Below are 20,931 nucleotides of genomic sequence, written 5' to 3'. Positions count from 1 at the left end.
CCCCTTGCCCTGCTGGCCAGAATAGACACGTGTCGTTGAGAAAATCACACACCAAGCTGACTGTTCAAACAAACATCATCTATTGTTTTTTTCTCTTTTCATCCTGTTCCTTCCTCATTTTTGACGGGATAGTGCCACACTGCAACCACCTCCATCCTAGCAGGTCTGGGAGCTTTGCTGGACTCTCTAGGCAGCCGTTCCTCACTCTGATAGTTGCAGCAGGGCTGACCAAGAGCCAGCCAAGCTCTGCGTAGTTTCAGGCTCTCCCAGTGGTAGCATCATTCCCTTTATAAAGCAGCAGGTTCCCTTGCATGTGATCCCACTGTAAGCTTTGTAGAAATATTTGCTGTGGAGCACTCTTGTTTGAAATGCTTCCTCTATTTGCCTTTTCCACTCAGTGCTATGCTTTGGCCTGTAATTAGGAGAGGGTTCACAGAACAGAACCACAGAACAGCCTAGGCTGGAAGAGACTTTAGACAGCATTTAATCCAACCTCTCTGCCATGGGCAGGGACACCTCTTAACTAGACCAGGTTTTAAGATCTCCTCAACTCTATTCCAGCCCATCCTCTTTAATTGCATGCAAACTTTAAAGCCCACAGGCATCTCTCCCTTCCTAGTGAGCCCAATTAACAGCAAAAGCAGTGACAATGTAAGGCTGTCCCTTAAATACTTCATATTAAGCAACCAAGAACGCTCTCAGACAAAAGAACTGATTTTGCCCACAGGTATTAGCAGGATGCATGAGAATGGTGAAGTATCAGGCATGTGACTCAAGGCACAAGGAGGTAAAAAAAGCCAAGGGGGGACAAAATTCAGATCACGGAAGGCTGCAAAGCCCTGAGGTTGTGCTCCAGGCCCCTCACCAGCCTGCCTGCCCTTCTCTGGGCACCTTCCAGCACCTCAACATCTCTCTTGAAATGAGTAGCCCAGAACTGGACACAGCACTCAAGGTGTGGCCTGACCAGTGCTGAGCACAGGGGCAGAAGAACCTCCCTTGTCCTGCTGCCCACGCTGCTCCTGAGCCAGCCCAGGATGCCATTGGCTCTGCTGCCCACCTGAGCACATGTTCAGCTACTCTCTACCAGCACCCCCAGGTCAAACGTTATGGAGAAGCAGGCATGCAGGAGTGGTTCCTGCTGATGCAGTGCTGTTACATTTACCTTTTCCTTTACTCCTATCTGGTACAACTAGAAACATATTTCACTTCCCAGAGGCTTAAGAAGAGACCTTGTCTATCTTAACTTTCAAAAGACTATCTAAAGTCTAAAGACCATCTAAAAGACTATCTGAGGTAAGAAAATGGATGTGTTGATTTTAACAGCACTAAAAGCACCCAACCACAGTGGTTTTTGCAAAGGCTGGTTGATCTGTTTGTTCAGTACCAGGCACCAGTTTAGGCAACTCAAAGCTGTGTCTCTGTGACTTTTTCCCCATGGCCATCCCAAGTGTAGGCCTGCAGAGCTTACGTGTGTAGCTCCTCTGTTCATACTTCAACTAGCAAAGGGCTGGGGCTTTGTCAGGGAAGTACAGAGCTCCCTTTTTCACTGTCTTAACTTGCGTGATTTTACTATCTCTTTCTCTGTCTCTTTCCTGATTTGGCTGCTTAGGGACAGACAGGTAATGGAGAAGAAATTGAAAGGGAAAATACAGGGAAAATGTAAATGAAAAGAAGTTATTATAACTGTTATAATGAAGTGCCTTTCATTTAAATATAAGAATGTAACGCTGAAATGAACTTGTGATCCTGAAATGCATTTTTAATGAGTTTCCTTTTTATTTTGCTGCTTCAGTGGCATATTTTAAAGACCCTTTGAAAAAAGCCACATTAAAAACCCCACCAAATGCCACAACATGCAAAATTGGATATTGGTTTATTCCAAAACTGCTGATCAGGAAGAGTGGCTCTTCAACACAAAATGTTGCAGTCACTTTATTTAAATGAGTTTGAATTTGCATTGTGATGTGCCATTCTGATTTAGAAAAAAAAAAATTAGATTTTCAGATCAAATTGACCCAGCCAGTGAAGCATTAAGAAACTGGCAGGTTTCGTCTGAAAGCCTCGTGTTATAGCAAACCTGCAGCTGCTGGAAGTCACAGAGCAGCAGTGGAAAAACAACTTTCTCGCTGAAGTCTTTCCCTTGTTACCACCTAGGATGTTTTTATGCCCACGCCTTTTCTCCCTCTTCGTGCAGGAGAACGTCCTTTCCAGTGCAACCAGTGCGGAGCCTCCTTCACACAGAAGGGCAACCTTCTGCGCCACATCAAGTTGCACTCGGGCGAAAAGCCCTTCAAGTGTCACCTGTGTAACTATGCCTGCCGTCGCAGGGATGCCCTCACAGGACACCTGAGGACGCACTCAGGTAAGTAGAGGTGTGCGACCATCCCGGGATCCTTGCCTCCATCACTGTTAGAGAGACAGGGGCGTACGTGGCCACCAAGCCTGAGAGGTCACACCTCCCTGGGGAGGTGAGCAGCCTCATGTTGGGCTTCACCGAGTCGTGAGCTGCCTGCAGTGTTCTAGCAGCAAAGAAATGACTGAACACATCTCGCGCTCATGATCCCTCACCAGAAAAGTACTTTTCCCTCCCGTACTTCTTGGCCGATTAGAAGTTTCTGTATGAGGGTTTTGTCTTGCAGCCTCATGTGCGTAATCTCTGTGGAGATTGATGGATGGAACTATGAACGTGAATTAAAACTGATGGGTATTTCAGCATCTGGATGGCATTTATCTGCCTGCAGTGTTTTAGCAGCAAATAAATGACTAAACACATCTCATGCTCACAGTCCCTCACCAGAAAAGTAGTTTCCCCCCCCATACTTCTTGGCTGATTAGAAGTTTCCATATTAGGGTTTTGTCTTGCAAGCCTCATGTGAGCAATCTCTGTGGAGATTGATGGATGGAACTATGAACATGAATTAAAACTGATGAGTATTTTAGCATTTGGATGGCATTTATCTGCCTATGGAGATAATATAAGCTCTAAACACAGTAGGGTTTAAGTAATGAAGTCTCAAAACCCTCGTTTGGAAGTCATTCTCAATCAAGGAGTGAATATCACCTGCAGCATTTAGCAGCAGTTATTTGTCGCACCTCGTTATTACACGTACTCTGAAAGAGAAAGGATGGGGAGAAGGGAGAGGGTGGGAGAGAGAAAGGTAATGGAAGGGGATTCAGCTGGAAATTATCAGTGTTTTATCTCCACAGTATTATGGATATCCAAATAAATACTTTTGAATAGCTGCACTTTTTCATTACCACCAACCTCTTACTGTTTGACAGAAGCCGTAGTCATATAGCTTCTGTGAAGCAAAACCAATTTATCATCTTGAAAGTACCTTTAAAGCAGAGGACTGCTCCATATAGATTCTGAAGCTAAGATGAGAATGTAAAGTATTTGGATAAGAGACCTCCAGATGCATTGCTGGAACTGACACTGGTAACTTTACTTGCAAAAGCTGACTTTGGGACCAAGTTCTGGGTGGCAGAACTGGGGGTCCCAAAGAGATTTTGTTTGTGTTGCACAAAAGTAAGGAAATTCTTCTCTAGCACACACAGTTAATAATAATATCCCTAATGTTGGTCCTGGATGCCCAAAATAATTTCCACTTCTTCTGCTCAGTCCAGAATCAATTCAGGAAAGCACAACTTTAAAACACTACTTCGTCTCCTCTTCCCTTGTGGTCAGCGATTTTCACGGCTGCAGAGTTTTAAGCATAAGCGCTCATGTACAGGTTGAATTGCATCTAGACACTTTTGGCAGGCTCTCAGGATTCTGTAGCTGAAGACACAACACATGAACTATGGATTGTGATTGTGATTAGTTCCTGCAGTTGGCAAATTGACATCCATATATTAGAAAACAAATTGAATGTCTGAGTCTTATTTTCACCTGAAAATCTGTCAATAAAGTTCAAAAGTTAAGCCATGTAAGCATCTAAAATGTTGAAATTACATAAAAGATGAGAGCCTTGTCATGCTAAAAGATCAAAGTGTGGTCCAGAAGCACATCAAACCCTACTGTTACTGTGATATTCCCGGGACTGCCTAGACCTGGGTTGATGTAATGCAGAAAAAAATCTTCATGCCATTTCTCTTGAATTGTCAGAAGGGGAAAACACCTGAAGTCTGACTCTGTTCTTGTGGGCTTAAGCTGGCTAATGGTTATGCCAGAACTGACATCCAGCCACGGGCAGGTATCTCTACGTGTACCAGCAGTCCCCTCATTGGGAAGTGCGGCGGGAGCTAGGCACCAAAGCGATTAGAATCATAACACCAACCAGGTTAGAAGAAACCTCCAAGATGATTGATTGACACTCAGACCTGAAGATATTTTGGCTTCTAACTTGTGTAGATGCTTTAATGTTGCAGTCCTTCTCTGGTGCAAACCTTATGGAATAAGCATGCAGCACCCCCAGAACGGCGCTCTTGATGCAAATAGATACAATTGGGTTCCCGCTAGTTGCTAGGGTGTTTTAAATTGCCAGAAGCTTTCTTCCGTTCACCACAGCATGGATTTATTTCTTGTAGTAGGCTTTTTTAACAGTTGTTCACACCATTATTAATATGCTCGCCTGTACCCCTTGATTGTATTTCCTCCAGTTGGGAAACCTCATAAGTGTGGATACTGCGGTCGCAGCTACAAGCAGCGCAGCTCTTTGGAGGAACATAAAGAACGCTGTCATAACTACCTGCAAACCATGAATATCTCCAGCAGCCTTTATTCAGGTAATAAATGTGTGGGGATTAATGCTGTCCTGTCACATACTCGGAAAAAGGAGTCAAAGCAGCAGTATTACCATCTGGGGTGTATTTTGCATGTACTCCATATGTGTGATATCACATCAGAATTGATTCTGTATTTGATAAGTGTTTGTCTGTTGCCTCATTCTGTTTAGCTCAAACAAGCTACAGTAACACTCAGACATGTAGCAAAACACATGCAAGACCTGGAAGGTTTCAGTTCACCATCTCAAGACAGTATGACTGCATCATCTCACCACCTTTCTCTTTTGCTTCATATAGAATCATAGAACCAATCAGGTTGGAAGAGACCCCCAAGCTCCTCTAGCCCAAACTATCACCCAGCCCTGGCCAATCAACCAGATCATGGCACTAAGTGCCCCATCCAGGCTTTGCTTCAACACCTCCAGGGACAGTGACTCCACCACCTCCCTGGGCAGCCCATTCCAATGCCAATCACTCTCTCTGCCAACAACTTCCTCCTAACATCCAGCCTAGACCTCCCCTGGCACAACTTGAGACTGTGTCCCCTTGTTCTGTTGATGGTTGCCGGCAGAAGAGACCAACCCCACCTGGCTACAGCCTCCCTTCAGGTAGTTGTAGACAGCAATGAGCTCTGCCCTGAGCCTCCTCTGCTGAAGGCTGCACACCCCCAGCTCCCTCAGCCTCTCCTCACAGGGCTGTGCTCCAGGCCCCTCACCAGCTTTTTCACTCTTCTCTGGGCACATTCAAGCATCTCAACATCTCTCTTGAATTGAGGTGCCCAGAACTGGACGCAGCACTCAAGGTGTGGCCTGATCAATTGTGAGCACAGGGGCAGAAGAACCTCCCTTGTCCTGTTGGCCCCACAGTTCCTGATCCAGGCCAGGATGCCATTGGCTCTTCTGCCCACCTGGGCACACTCCTGGCTCATGTTCAGGTACTATCTGCCAGCACCCCCAGGTCCCTCTCTGCCTGGCTGCTCTCAGCCACTCTGGCCTCAGCCTGTTGTGCTGCTTGGGGTTGTTGTGGCCAAAGTGTAGAACCCTGCACTTGGCCTTGTTCAATCTTTTCCCATTGGTCTTGTGAATGTATTCTTAATAAAGACTTAATATCAGTGCCATAGGTTGGGCTGCATAATCTTCTGCATGGCACATCTCCTACCCATCCTAGGCACAGATCAAAGGTCTTCCTTGACCATTGGAGCTAGCTCATTTAACAAGCATGAGCTATTTGCTTTTGCTCTCACCCTTTAAGCAAGAGGACTTTAAGCCCTAACTTAGGCAATTTGACTGAGACTGTCCAAAAAGGCTATTAATTGGCTGACCATCTTCTTGCCAACCTCCTTTAAAAGAAGACTGGGAGCCGTGAGGCACTACTGTGCTTCTCTGAGAGCTCAGTCTTAGGAAGGCCATTTCTTGGAGAGTATGAAATGTAAACTAGAGCAAGCTGATACTGAGCTTTGGAATATCTGTAACAAAGATCCTGCAGAACTATATGGGACTGTTTACAGCAAATAATCATGCAAAATCCCCTTGCCTGTGTAGTTTTACGTAGCAAATGCGGGATCCAGCTTCTGTGGTAGAGTTTGCACCCATCCAGTAAGTTCCATTCCTTACATACCTTTTCAACCCTGTCAGCACATGTTATTTGGTTTGTCAAATGACCTGCTTGAAATGATGCCTCATTTAATACTTTATGTCTGGACAGAAACCTGAGTATGGTTTTGCATGCTGTCAACTAATGTAAAGTGTATGCACACAATGACAGCAGTGTCATAGGCTGCGGTACCACAGTATCAGGGTAATAAGCGACGGGGGAAAGCAAGCTCGATACAAGCCAATCCAAATCCCATCCGCATCCAATCCCAATCGAATCCCTTTATTGCACCCCAGACATGGGTTATATACTTTTTTATCAGCAGGCTACACAGGAAGGTTACAAATCATCTCAGGCTCCGATTGGTTACATGCACCTGCGTTAGGACTACGTTAGGATTGCACACTACTTGGCATAGACACTCTTCACGTTCTCTCAACAACACCTATGTTGTGTCTGGCAAGTCTAAAGCAGCAGATAGGCAAAACCCACAGACTCCAGGCTTACACTTGTTTACATTTGCTACAGCAGCCTCTAAGGTCATTCCAACCCTCCATCAGCACTTGCTGAACTCTCTCCTGTCTGTGGCTGGACAATAGCTGCACCACAGTCACACAATTCTATAAAATCACTGCATTTAATATTCCTATATCCAACACAGCAGCCAATACAGCTGAGATGCTTCTGGCAGACAGCATGTCAGAGCAGCACCCCTCCTGATTTTATTGAGAACTGGAGAATGTATAAACAGAAATACATTGAGTATTATACAGTAGGCAGCAATACCTATTCCTGATAGAATTTAGAAGCAAATGTTCTGTACTGGGACTTGAATTTCCAGTGTCTGGCAGGTGGATATGAGTGCCTGCATGTGGAACATGCAAATCTGCATGAAGGAATAGCTGAACTACTCTTAAAATCTTAAGAAGCAAGAATGGTCCAGAGGAAAGTGGTATCAGGAGTCACAAAATCTGACCAGAAATACTTCTAGAGATGGATGTTCATTACAGGAGAGTTTACACTAGCTTAGGATGGAATATCTAATATCTCAGTGGGATGAAAACTTGGGAGGTGGGGTTCATGAAAGCTTCTGAACATTTTCTTGTTCCTTGCATGCCCTGAAGGAGCATTTGTAGATGAGAAAAAAGCATAGGGTTAGCTCTCAGGTTTAGATCTTGTATTTAACTACAGACTTTGCTCTTAAAGGAAATTAGTACTCAGTTAATAGATCAGCTCTTTACATTTCTGAAAAACTAAGCTTTCCTGCATTCTTCATAGCATTTTGTATTCTAATCTCTTCTACTTCACTGCAAACATACCATTCTGCCATGCATGCACTATTTCCCTTAAAACCTCAAAGGTTAAAGTGTACACTGAAACAGTTCACAGGTTCACAGGGTGCCAGGGGTTGGAAGGGACCAAAATAGATCATCGAATCTGGATGTGTTCCTCTGTGATCTGTGCTAGATGTGTGGTCCTGCTCTGGCAGGGCGCTTGGACTTGATGGTCTCCTTGGGTCCCCTCCAGCCACTAATATCCTGTGATCCTGTGCGTCCAGCCTCCCTGCCAGAGCAGGACCATACCATCTAGCTTAGGTCACACAGGAACACATCCAGACAGGCTTTGAAAGCCTACAGAGAAGGAGACTCCACATGCTCTGTGGGCAGCCTGTGCCAGTACTCTGGACCCTTACAGTCAAGAAGTTCTCCCTTGAATCATAGAATCAGTCAGAGTTGGAAGGGACCACAAGAATCAGCCAGTTCCAACCCCCCTGCCATGCCCAGGGACATCCTACCCTAGAGCAGGCTGCCACAGCCTCAGCTAGCCTGGCCTGAAACACCTCCAGGTCCTCAACCACCTCCCTGGGCAACCCATTCCAGCCTCTCACCACTCTCATGCTGAACAACCTCCTCCTCAGGTCCACTCTGACTCTCCCCACCTCCAGCTTTGCTCCATTCCCCCCAGTCCTGTCACTTGTGGCCCTTCTCTGGACACACTCCAGCACTTCCACATCCTTCTTGTCCCAGGGGCTCCAGAACTGGATGCAGTGCTCCAGAACTGGATGCAGTACTCCAGGTGGGGTCTCAGCAGAGTGAAGTAGAGGGGGAGAATCACCTCCCTGGAGCTGCTGCCCACGCTTCTCCTGAGGTGCAGCCTCCTGTGGTGCAGCTTCCATCCATTGCTCCTTGTCCTATCCCAGGGAGCAGTGAGCAGAGCCTGTCTCATACCCCTTCTGCCCTCCAACCCTCAGATAAACATTGATTAAATCCCCTTTCAGTCTTCTCTTCTCCAGACTGAACATCCCCAGGTCCCTCAGCCTCTCAGTTGAGAGTGAGTGAGTGTCCTGGGGTCCTAGTGCATTCCCCATTGTGTCTAGAAAAGCAGGAAGCTGTGCTATTGCTGTTCTTAGAATATTTCAGGGTGTGATATGGAGCCATGAAAGCCACAACTGAGGCCCTTTTCTTTTTGCCAGACTCAAAAAAAAAGAGAAAAGTTGGTATAAAACCCTGCTGGGGTATGTGATTTGCCACTCTGCTGCAGAGGGATTGCTTCTCACAGCTTTGGGAAAGTACTTTGTGCAGCAAACATAGGGGAAAAAGTCACTTGAAAGGATCTGAACTGTTAGAAGCTTTCCATCAGCTGGTAAATCTAACAAATATCACTGAGAAAGTACTTTATAAAGGGAGAGATCCAGCAAAAACAAGAAGGAGAAGAGGAGATTGCATTTTAACTCTTCTTTCTTTATAAGGAGGATTTTCAGTGTGACGTTAGGAACTTGCTGGATTTAATAGCACAATGCTTATTTTAGAGGGCTAGAATCTCACTGTCCATATGAAGTTCTTCTCTTACAGATACTATTTAGAGTGTTGCATTTGAACTGAGTGGAAGTCTGCTGAAATCCTATCAGGCCTTGTAGTGGTTTGGGTGTTACCTGCCCCACACACACACTTTGGAAATCACCCAGACTGGACTCAGCCAGCTCTGGAAATATGAATGAAGCTTATATTTACAGCTGGCACAATATACAAGCAGATATTTACAGTACATACAGTTATAGACAGAAATAGACAAGGTAAAAGGTAACACAGAAACACAACTCCCCTCCCAGAAACCTGAGTCCCCAGGAGGGGCTCCCAACCACCCTTCCACCTTCTCCCGCCCCTCTCCCTTACCCCAGACATTGCCTTTGCCCCAAGGAAGAATGGAGGGTCGGCCAGGGGGGTTAGGAAGCAGGTGGATTAATCAGAGGGATGGCAGCTGAGGTTAGAGGGAGAAATACCCAGAGCTCAGGCAGTGCCCCAAGTGCGAATTCCTTATCTATGCTTACACTCTTGTTCTTATACATCTCAGCAAGCCTATGAGTGAAGTAGACATCACCATTGTTTCTCTTTCACAGCCTGAGATCTAATCCTCACCCAAACATTCTAGCTAACTTCAAACTAGCACAGGCCTCTATGAAATAGCAGAAGAAATAGCTTACAAAGTCCTAAAAGGGTCGGTGAGAACCCTTTGGTCACTTCTGGGTTTTCATTTGGAAAGATGAAAGATTTTTTTTTTTTAATTTCTTTTTTTTTTCAGTTCACAGAAACAAAATTACAAATTACAGCAAAATAATTGTCAGGTTGGTAGCTGCAATGGGTTGGAACCTCCCCCCCCTCCAGGCCACTTGACTAACTCAGACGGTTTGGGAAGTAAGATGAAGCTCTGCTTAGAGCACTGCACCATTTATAAGCCTATATGCACAACATGTGTATAATATGTACAGGTGGTCACAGTTATATACAAGTTAGAAACCATACAGAAAGCCCAGACAAAAGCAAACTGCCCAGACAGGTTGAAGGCTACACCCACCCTCCCCTTCACTATTTCCAACTCTCCTTCTATCTGATAAACCCACACAGAAACAGAGTGGAAACTCATAGCTTATGTGATTAGTTGCTGCAATTAGAGGTGAGGTGTCAGAGCAGACTGGGGTTAAAAGAAAAGGTGATTAGATCAAGTGACCCAGAGTCCAGACAGAAGTGAGTGGGACAATGTCCCAGGAGAGAATCATAGAATCACAGAATGTCAGGGGCTGGAAGGGACCTCGAAAGTTCATCTGACCCAGCCCCCCTGCCAGAGCAGCATCACCCAGCACAGATCACACTGGAATGCATCCAGATGGTTCTTCAGTACCTCCAGAGAGGGAGACTCCACAACTCCCCTAGGCAGCCTGTTCCAGTGCTCTGTCACCCTCACAGGGAAAAAATTCCTCCTCTGGTTCACTTGAAACTTCTATGCCTCAACTTCCACCCATTGCCCCTTGTCCTGGCATTGGGCATCACCCAGCAGAGCCTGGCTCCAGCCTCCTGGCACTCACCCTGCACATCTTTATAGATGAATGAGGTCACCTCTTAGTCTCCTCCTCTCCAGGCAGCACAGCCCCAGCTCCCTCAGGCTCTCCTCAGAAGGAAGAGCCTACATTGTTTATGCTTTGACTTTTTATCCCACTCAGCAAACCCAAGAACGATACAGACATCATCATTGTTTTCTTTTTACAACAATGATCTGATTTCTCTTGTTAAAATATTCCAGTCAGCCTCAAACCAGCACAGTAGCAAATTTCAGGAGGTTTCAGCTGCAAAGGCTGGAAATTAGTACATAATTCAATTTATCACTTCATTTTCCAACAGCAGCTTTAAAGGTTGTTAGAAAGTTGAATACGCAGCTTTCTCTGGAATTGATTAGAAGTTGAATGTTATTATATCCTAAACATATATTTCTTAATCATTTCAACTTTTAACTAGAATTTCAGTCTTCTGGTTCCCTATTGTCGTGGCCTGGCCTCAGAAGAAGGGTTCTTGAGAGGTTCTTTAGGGATACCTAAGGAGTGATGTCAGGCAAATTGACACCAAAATAGCTGGAACGATTACGGATTTATTAATTGCCTGCTTGTGCAGATCACTTTGATCATACAGTGGCTCTTAAAGCAGGTGAGGTGACTACCTCGTATGTGTCAGAGAGAGAGAGAGGCATGGAAAGAGAAGTGAAATAAGACCAGAGGTGAGAGGAGAAAAGCATTGCCACTCCAATTGCCAGCAACATCCTATGTGGTCCATGTCTTCTTGGTAGTGGGGGTACACTGACAACTCATGGTGCTCACTTTTCTTCCTGAATTTCCCTTCATTCCCCACCCAGGGGAGGTTGGCAGTGATGTTCCCATAGCAGCACAGATCACATGTAGCTCCTGTGATGGTGCAGGCGCCCTGGGGCTCCAGTTGTTCTTGGGGTGTCTGTGCATGTGCTCTGGCGGTGGCAAAATGGTGAGCACCCCAAACATTCCAGGTGACTTCTGCTTCACTTCTGTGCAGGCTCAGTTACGAAGGTGGCAGCAATTCCCTTGAGCTGGCACAGGTATAGGCACTCAAGCTGTGACTGAACCACAATGCCCTGTCATGGTTGTTTGAATACAAAGAAAGGGTAGCAGAGAAGCAGTCTGCTTGAGACAAACTCCTATGGCAGCAGAGGAGAAGCTTAAGACAAATTGCTCTGGCAATTCCACAGCTGTTGAATGGAAAGCTTAAAAACATTGTCTGTTAGTCTCTTCCCAAAGTGGTATCTGGAAGCCTTAGCTAATGTGAGATGCTGGCATGTGCTTGATCAATGATGACTTGGTACCATCAATATCTTTTACATATCTTCTGCAGCAGCTTTCTGACCAAATTCTGCTCATGCCTTGCAATGGTCAAAGTCCTTATTGGGCTGGGCCATAATTCCATGAGACTCTGTGCCACTGTCACTAATACTGTCACTGTCACTGCTGTATGTGCTGCTTGCTGCACTGGGGACTCAAACACTAGTTGTGTACTCTTTCAGTTTGGTCTCATGGAGCATTTTCTAGAGTGTTTCACCTGCTCTTTCCAGTTGTCCACAGGATCTGGTTTCCATATCTTTTGACACTGCCACAATCATCCTTTTAAGGCAGTGATATATTGCCAAAACAACACTGCATAGGAATGGCATGCTCTCAACTATTAAGCACACAAGTACTAGAGTAATGGGTTCTGTGAACCAGTAAAGTGATAAAACAAATTCTCAGCAGGCATCTGATCCAAACAGCCTAAAAATCACCTTTTGTTTCATCCTTTAACAGCAACTCAGTTCAGGAACAATATCCCTATGCTAGTAGCAGGTAAAAGGAACTTATTTCTTTCCTGTCTCTGAACTCCCTCAACAAAAAGCAAGCAAGCAAAGAAATGGAAAAAAAGAATTTAAAAAGAAAAAAGGTTTTGTGATGTCACTGCATCTCACCTTACCTTTAGCTGTTGGAAGTCAGAAATGCCTTTCCATACATTTTTCATAGTCATTGTACATTTGCATACATCTCTTCTGTAGGAAGGTACTGAGGTAAAATGAAGGTGAAAGTCTCCCTTTGCTAGAGCCTCACTGCTAAGCTGTTTTATAGTTCTACAGTGTCTCAGCAGCAGGAGGAGGTTGGAAAACAGGTTTGAGTATTTGAAATAGATGTGACTTTAGCAACCGAAATTGGTATTTAAAGTACATCAAGGAGGTATAGAAGTACTTGCTGGGGGGAAAAAAGAGGGTGAAGAGAAGCGTTGCAAGTACAAGTAGCTTACAAGTGCATCTCCCACTGCTAAAGATGAGGACATTGAAGGAACAATGGTTATACACATGGATCTAGTGCCTGAACATGTACACAGATTCATCAGCAGGAGGGACTTTGTTACTTCTGTTACGCCAAATCGCCCTGTGCCTGCAGTGGTGAGCTCCTCCTTCCAGCCGGTTGGCAGCTGAAAGACATTGGCTGAGAAACGCTCACCTGACAACAGTAGTTCCTTTAAAATGGAACAAACGTGCCTAACCCTTCTGATGTCATTTGATTTCAGTCATAAAAGACGAAACTAACCAGAGTGAAATGGCTGAAGACCTGTGCAAGATAGGGTCAGAAAGATCCCTCGTGCTGGATAGACTAGCAAGTAACGTCGCCAAACGTAAGAGCTCTATGCCTCAGAAATTTGTTGGTAAGAGTTAAACGTTTGCTGTCTCCTAAAAAATGAAATTAAACAAAACCCCTCCAAAACATCTCTCAGGATTTTTAGTTTTGCAGTATTGTTTTGCTAAATTAGCAATATCTGTCTCTGTAGAAGCAGATACACTGATCTTTGGGATTATAACCAAACCAAAACGAACACAACCCAAACAAACAAAAAAGCCCTCAACTTCTCCAGCACACATCTCTGAACATTTGATTTTCCACATACGGAGAGCAATTTTCAACTCTATTTCTTGTCTTTTTCCTAATGCTTATAAACCAGACCAATACAGGATCTATTCAGACTCCTGAATCTGTGTTAAACAAACAAAGACAGGAATAGAAGTGTCCTATCAGGAAAGCGTTTGACCATGCTTTCAGGGTCATTTTATTAAGTTCTTGGCTGACACCCATGCTGGGCATATTGGTCTTTGTGGAAGCACTTATGAATAGTTGAGCATAAGCCCGATAAAAATCTTCACCCCTTCATAAAATCTGTATCCATTTACAGCCCCAAACGGTCACGGAAATAAAGAAACCTATGTCTTGGAATAGTACCCAGATTAAAAGATCTTTGGGTACACTCTATAAATGATGAAAAAAAAATTGCTGCCCGTTTGCACCTGGTAGTTTTTGCTTTAACACTAAAGAAAAGTAGGCTGTGCTTACCAAAATGGAGGCTACACCTATCTTGCTCTATTTGGTAAGCCTGCATGAAGTAGTGGCTATGTCAGTTTTGTAATGGTGAGCCACACAGGCAATACTTTCTTAGCTATACAGAGTGATAGATGGGTGATCAGAGGACAGCACCTAGTTAGACTAGTGTTTCTCTGCACATTCACTGATGATATTATTCAATAGTAGACAATCAGAGAAAACCAAAGCCTTTAAAACATAACACAATAGGAAGGTCTTTGTTCAGAAGTTAAAGGCAAAATAGATACCAGCTTGTGGGACAGAAATTCCAGCTATCCCTTCTTCAATGAAGACACAAGCATTTCTGAGACAAGGGGAAGGCAATCTCTGCTGCTGCAGAAGGTATAACATGAGGTTTCAAAGGAATGTCTAAAACTGTTGATAGGAAATGCTTATGCCTGTAAAAGGACAAGAGGTGTAACAGAGGTAGTTATCGAAAACACATCAGCTGTGTGGCACAAACTTCATTTATTGAAACACTCTAGTAACTGATTGCGTTAGGCAATCTCCCCAGGGAGACCAGAAGTGTTAAAATTAAGAAGGTGCTACCAAGTATCCTGTTCATGACACATCCTTGGGCGTGGACTAGGTTTTTTCATCCTCCTATTCTCTTTTCACCCTGAGAAACAGTAAAGGCAGGCAGCTTAGCTAAGAGTTTCGGGAGGACAGGGTTTCCTGTCAGCCAGAGTGCAGTGTAGGAAGAAATCTACTGACAGCAGATATTTGCAGGAATTAGCTAACCTTCTGACAAGTCCTTCCCTTTACACTCCTCACCTGCTATATAATAGGTATATTTGTGATTAACACAGGGATGAGCTGGCTGGTCAGGACAGCTTTTGGGTTGTAAAGCCTGTTTATTGCTCCTGTACATTACAGTGTTGTCCCAATCCCTGTGATGAATTCCAAGGAGATGAAGCAAATGCCATCCTTTGTGTAAGGGAAAGACTGTTTACTGCTTCAGTTGTTTTTCTTAAGGCTAAATTAATTATCTTTCAAAAGTGAGATTTTCAACACATTCTTCCAGTTACCTGTAAAATTCTGGCTGCATTGGGAACTGTACTAGCTCCCAGACCCAAAGCCAGAACTGGGCCACCCGAACTAGCGAGTGAGAACTACAGGAGAGGTCGATGTGTGGGCATCGTGTAAATAGAGTAGGCAGCAAACAAAAAAAGGGTTTAAAACAAACAAACAAACAAACAAAACTAATGAGAAAAAAAAAAGGGCAGGAAAAAAAGTGCCCACATGCATTGAGTGCATTTTCACTCTTTAGCTACCTGCTGCAGAACCCTGAGTGGTCTAAAACCTGATGTGCATCAAATCTTTAGCAGTTTCCTTTACTTATGCTCTAATAACCACAGAAATGAGCTATTATTTTAATGTCTGCAAGTATTACCTGCATTGCCCAGATGTAGAAATGCTACCTGCCTACCTTAAATTTGTGTCCATTCCAGACACCCTGCTTCAAACCAGATTTTTTTTAATGAGTACTTGATCCTCTCAGTCCAACTACCAAATAGTTATGCTACATAAAACAAATACTACCCAAGCAATAGCTGTCAAAAGCATGCCTTCTGGACGCCCAGATTTTTGTGTATAGTGAAGAGCAGTCCCACTTCCCAGTCCCGCTTTTCTATGGTACGCAGTGCCTCTGGAATATAAACCAATTCGACCTCACTTCTTCCTCCTTCACTTAAGAGTATACATATCAGGAGCTTTCTGTATTTAGTTCAAGAGTCTTTAGCAATACCTGGTTTGAATCTTAAGCCTCAAACTCTGCCTGAACACTACAGCATTAAAAAGGATAAAACTTGAAGATTACCCCAGTAGAGGGGTGCTCAAATTGGCAGAATAACAAAGAAAGGGAGGTAGAAGCTTGTGTAGTGCAGCCAAGTGGTGTCTATAGCCTACATCCCCTGCAGGAACTTAGTGTTTCTTTCTCTGCTTGCAGAGCGTGGACAAAACAGTACAAAACCCCGTGTGTGGGAAAGACAGATAGCAGGACAGGACATTCTACACTTTAGCCCCATCATTGCAATAATGTCGTGCTGGAAGCATTCTGAGCTCTTCACTGACTCTGAATAGTCAACTTGAGCAGAAAGTGGGTGGGAAATTGCTGATAAATTAATTTGCAGCTCCTCTGACAATTTTTTCCCATGCTCCTGCTAGCATTTATTTTAGACAAATTAGGACTTTCCAAGGCCCACTAGCAAATGTCACGTTGCTTAGGAAAGGGTGACAGCACCTCACACAGATGTTTGTGACTTGCAGTGAGTTTCCCAACATCTACTGAGCTGGAAAATTCATCCAAACTTTAAACAATGCATCATTGGTAGTCCCTAGGAGCCTGAGGGTATCTTTGCACTCGCATAGATTTATTAGTGGCCTGCTAATAATGATGCTGACAGTTAATACCGTTTGAGAAGACTGATCAGGTTCAAAACATCAGCATCAGTGCATTTAAATCCCACTCTTATATCTTGTTTAGTCCTGCCTGTCCAGGAACTTTGAGAAGCTGTGATGAAATTCAATACTAGGATATTCAACTGCTGCACTCCCATTTTTGGAAAAATTAGCAGTCTTCTCTTACTTTTGGCAACCCAAACCAGAGCTGAATTTACAAGTGAAATGTAGTTTGGCTCTGTCTAGGGCTTTCTTACTTCATAGAAAAAAAAATATATTCCAATGACAAATATTATTTGTGGTTTTTTTCCCTCCTGTGGTTCTTGATTGCTCTTGTAGGTGGTCACTCTTCAACACCAATTTTAAAAGAATATGAGTAGCTTCTGGTAATGTGTCTAATATAACTTAATTAAATCACAAAGTGGAGGGGTGTACAGGGGTGGGGAGGAGATGGCAATAAGAAAAGTTTTGGGTTTTCTTTTATTTTCACCAGACTGACATATGACCACACTGCCAGTGTGGGTTTTTTGTAAGAAACCGAAGTTCTAAACCAAGAACTTACAATTTCATGTCTAAAATTGTAATGTTTTAAGGAGAAAAGTTGATACTGTGCTTCATGCTCTGAAGCATGAGGGCCAGGCTTACTGTAACTGTGCTGTGCTATGTTGTCTTCACTAAGCACAAAAGCATGCCTCAGCTCACTGTAGGAGGCAGATGAGGAGGGCCATTTCGAACGAGAAAGGAACAATGAAGTGCTCAAATCTGTAGCTCTGTTAAGTCCACATGTAATTGTTTCCAGAATCTGTTTTCATCCGTTTGCTTTCCCACATACCTGAAATTACTTCACAGGTTTAAAAAACAAAACAAAAAAGTCCAAAACAAAACAAAAACTCCAACCAATCCAAAACCTCAACCAACCCAAACCAAACAAACCAACAACAAAAAACAGGCAAACAAAAAGCAAGGCCAAAGGACTATTTTTCTGACCAGCTATATCAGGGAATTCTGAAAACCTCAGGTAAATTTCAGAGGTGATTTTGGTCAATGTTTTTTCCTTTGTGTTGCTATTTTATTAATCTGTGATGATTGGTTCCTTAATTACATAGAAATTGACCCTCTAACTCCTGACTGTTTTTCACTGTAGGTGAGAAATGCCTGTCCGACCTTCCGTATGACGCCACCACCAACTATGAGAAGGAGAATGAGATAATGCAGACACATGTTATAGACCAGGCCATTAATAACGCCATTAGTTACCTGGGGGCAGAGTCCTTGCGGCCCCTTGTCCAGACACCACCAGCTGGTTCTGAGATGGTGCCCGTCATCAGCCCCATGTATCAGCTTCACAAACCTCTCGGGGACAATCAGGCTCGCTCCAATCATGCCGCTCAGGACAGCGCAGTGGAAAACTTGTTGCTGCTTTCCAAAGCCAAATCTGTCTCCTCCGAGCGAGATGCCTCTCCCAGCAACAGCTGCCAAGACTCAACAGACACGGAGAGCAATAACGAGGAACGCAGCGGTTTAATTTACCTGACAAACCATATAGGTCCCCACGCAAGAAATGGTATCTCTATAAAAGAAGAAAACAGGCAATATGATGTCTTGAGGGCAGGTACTGACAATTCCCAGGATGCTTTCAAAGTGATCAGCAGCAATGGGGAACAAGTGAAAGCTTACAAGTGTGAACACTGTCGAGTTCTGTTCTTGGATCACGTGATGTATACGATCCATATGGGTTGCCATGGGTTCCGCGATCCTTTTGAATGCAACATGTGTGGCTACCACAGCCAGGACAGGTACGAATTCTCTTCCCACATAACTCGAGGGGAACACCGTTTCCACATGAGTTAAAACTCCTTCCGCGCAGACCTAGCCTCAACAGCTGTGTTACAGGAGCTGCACAAGCCACAGAAGCAACAAAGCACAACTCAGCTAGATAATAGAAATAACAAGAGAATGAAAAATTCAGCTATTTATCTTCTCCCACAGGAAAAGATTTTTTCCTTTTGGTAGCATGCATTGCAAGTCAGTTTTCTAAAATGAGTACTCGAGTTTTTACTGGAAATGATTGATCACCAAAACCCTTCAGTCATGTAAGTAGCTTTTGTAGTCATGTAGGTGAAAGCCCTTCCCTTAACTGATGCTTCTTGCATACCTCCCTTGCCAAAATTGTTTATCGTGTGCAGGATGCGCTGCATGGACAAGGATGCAACGGGCAGGAGTGGCCAAGCTCTTAACACCTCTAGTGTAGGGCTCCTACACAAAATGTATGGGGTTTTTTTGGCTTCCTGGTAGTATTTGACTCTTTTGGGAAGATTAAACTCAGCTAACGATCTAGGGGGCCATCTCAGATGACTTCACAGACAGCTGGGGTGGGACAGGACATCCCAGCCAAAGGGTTCTGAGTTGCTTTGGCTGCAAGAAGTGAAATGTTTCCACCTGCAAGGATGCTGCTGGTATTGACATCATGGCATGCCTTGTTTGTGTCACTAGGCAGGCGAGCAGGTACGTGAAAGACAGCCCACACTTGTAACATACCATGTGAAGCATGATTTGCTTTTGATGTATAGAAAAAGGGTATTGTTGGCTCTCTAAATCAATGTATTCTCTCCCTGTCCAGTAGAATCCCACTTTTCATTAATCAGTCCCTTCTCTCTGCATAAGCAAGTTACGATGTATTTAATTTTTCCTCCTCTCCTCTGTAGGTTTTAGTTGTTTAGCAAAGTGTGATACGCAGCTGAGCCAAGCACAAGCTAGTTACACCTGCCGGGACAGCCTCTCTCTGCACATTGTTTCACCTTTTTTAAACTGCCTGGGAAAATACCCACAAGTCCCTCTCTTACAAGTGGGGCAAAAAAAAATCTCTGTTTTTGCTTGCACGGTAGATGTTCTCTTGTAGATTCTGTGGCACTACTTGTAGATGTTGCACTTAATCATTTTCAAAGCACTGTGCTGAATTAAGCGGCCTTCTCTTTTCTTACTGGCACTTGTCGTTTCATGAGGGACCAAGCTCCACAAAGGTGCTGAGAACACTGGATTCCCATTCAGCAAACCATTTCACTGTGTGCTTTGAGTTACTCTCTTTCACTGGTCAAACTAATCTTCAGGTTAAGAAAACCTCTGCTTTGCCGAATGGGGGCCAGAGACTGCAGCATTTGGCAGAATGCAGTAAAATCTAGCAAGAGATTTCTCCCTGGTGGGTTCTGCTGCAGATACTGTAACTTCAGTTACAATAAATAATGATCAATACATTTTGACTCCAGCTGGTATTCAGAAAAAGTGCTTAAAAATAATCTTCTACTAATCTTCCTCTTCCAAATAGTTCATTCCCCTCCTGAACAGTACTTCAAGACTGCGGGGGGTGGGGGAGAAAAAAAAACAGAACAACGTATTGCAGATGTTTAAAAATCTGTCCTCAGTGCTGAAATACTTCCTGGGCAGCACTCCTAGCTCCTCTTATCAACTTAATGTATAAATGCTTCCATTCTGCTTAATAAACAGCTATTTTGAAATAAACACAATCATACAAGCAACGAGGTGAGAGGTCTTGTCATGCGGTGCCACATTCTGCATTCACGAGTGCATGCAAGCACGTGGCTTTATCATCACAGGGATGAGTGCTTGTACCTGGGCCAGGCTGGCCTGATCCGTGGAGCTGTATTTGATGAGCGTTTCCTATGTGCATGTATGATCACAAGCACGCTGAGTGCCTCCTCCTGCTTGCGCTTTTGCAGGTGTAAGCCAGGAGCAGCACCACCAAAGTTAGAGGAAAGATACTGATGAAATTATGAGTTACTAATGTACGCTTTTACAATCCCCTAATTTAGCTTTCCACATCAGCTGTGAGACACGGTAGGCACAGAGGTGTTTTGACATGGAAAGGGCAAGCTTCCATGCCTGCTTAGTAGCTTGGTCACCAGCTCTGAGTGCTGTGTGTAAACACCGATGCACCGATGTTGGACTTGGTACTCACACACGTGCCCACGACAGTGAAAGCAAATCACTAGTGCGTGTAAGGTAGGCTAACATGTACAGGATGGCAAGTGATCCCCTAGAGGATGAGTAAACTACAGGCCCAAAGGTGAGCCGCTCTGTGCCTGCATTAGAACTCAGTTGCTTTAAGAGACACTCATAGCTTCTGGCCTGAACCACTGCTCAGAGAGTGGACACAGGGAATCCTTGGCCACTTTCATGCCCAGATGTGTTTCTTAGCATCAATGTCTGCTGCACATTCAGCTTCACGACAGACTGTACCTAACAAGGAGGTATACCTCATGTTTTGCATAGGAATGACCTGAAGAGGACCCTGAGGGGGTGAGGAGTTTCCTTTATTTTGGGGTTTTAATAAAGTTTAAATGGTTTGTTTTTGATTTTTGATAGCTGTTAGGGGATGTATTGAGCTGTTCCTACCCCTCTCCATTTTGAAGTGACACCAATCAAGAAGGGGAAAAATAACTTCCCAGCCTTGCTGCAGTGTCCTG

At 44.2% G+C, this 20,931-nt stretch overlaps 1 protein-coding gene across 11 annotated transcripts in view; it reads left to right on the top strand.

Moving 5' to 3' along the window:
- IKZF1 (IKAROS family zinc finger 1) overlaps positions 1-19,983 on the top strand; it is a 94,021-nt gene extending 74,038 nt beyond the window's left edge. For 9 of the 11 annotated variants that reach the window (XM_064160755.1, XM_064160750.1, XM_064160752.1 and 6 more), the window contains 3 exons: positions 2,195-2,362; positions 4,603-4,728; positions 17,595-19,983. In XM_064160755.1, coding sequence (XP_064016825.1) covers positions 2,195-2,362; positions 4,603-4,728; positions 17,595-18,301 — 1,001 coding nt within the window. In that variant the 3' untranslated portion in view covers positions 18,302-19,983. Of the gene's footprint in view, positions 1-2,194; positions 2,363-4,602; positions 4,729-13,208; positions 13,371-17,594 lie in introns of those variants that run through there. The other 2 variants (XM_064160761.1, XM_064160759.1) reach the window with 2 other exon arrangements.
- The last annotated feature ends 948 nt before the right edge of the window (positions 19,984-20,931 follow it).

The sequence above is a fragment of the Pogoniulus pusillus genome, chromosome 21, assembly GCF_015220805.1.
Source record: "Pogoniulus pusillus isolate bPogPus1 chromosome 21, bPogPus1.pri, whole genome shotgun sequence".
Classification (NCBI taxonomy): domain Eukaryota; kingdom Metazoa; phylum Chordata; class Aves; order Piciformes; family Lybiidae; genus Pogoniulus; species Pogoniulus pusillus.
Note: the sequence above shows the minus strand (reverse complement) of the source record. Positions and strands in the feature narration are given on the sequence as shown.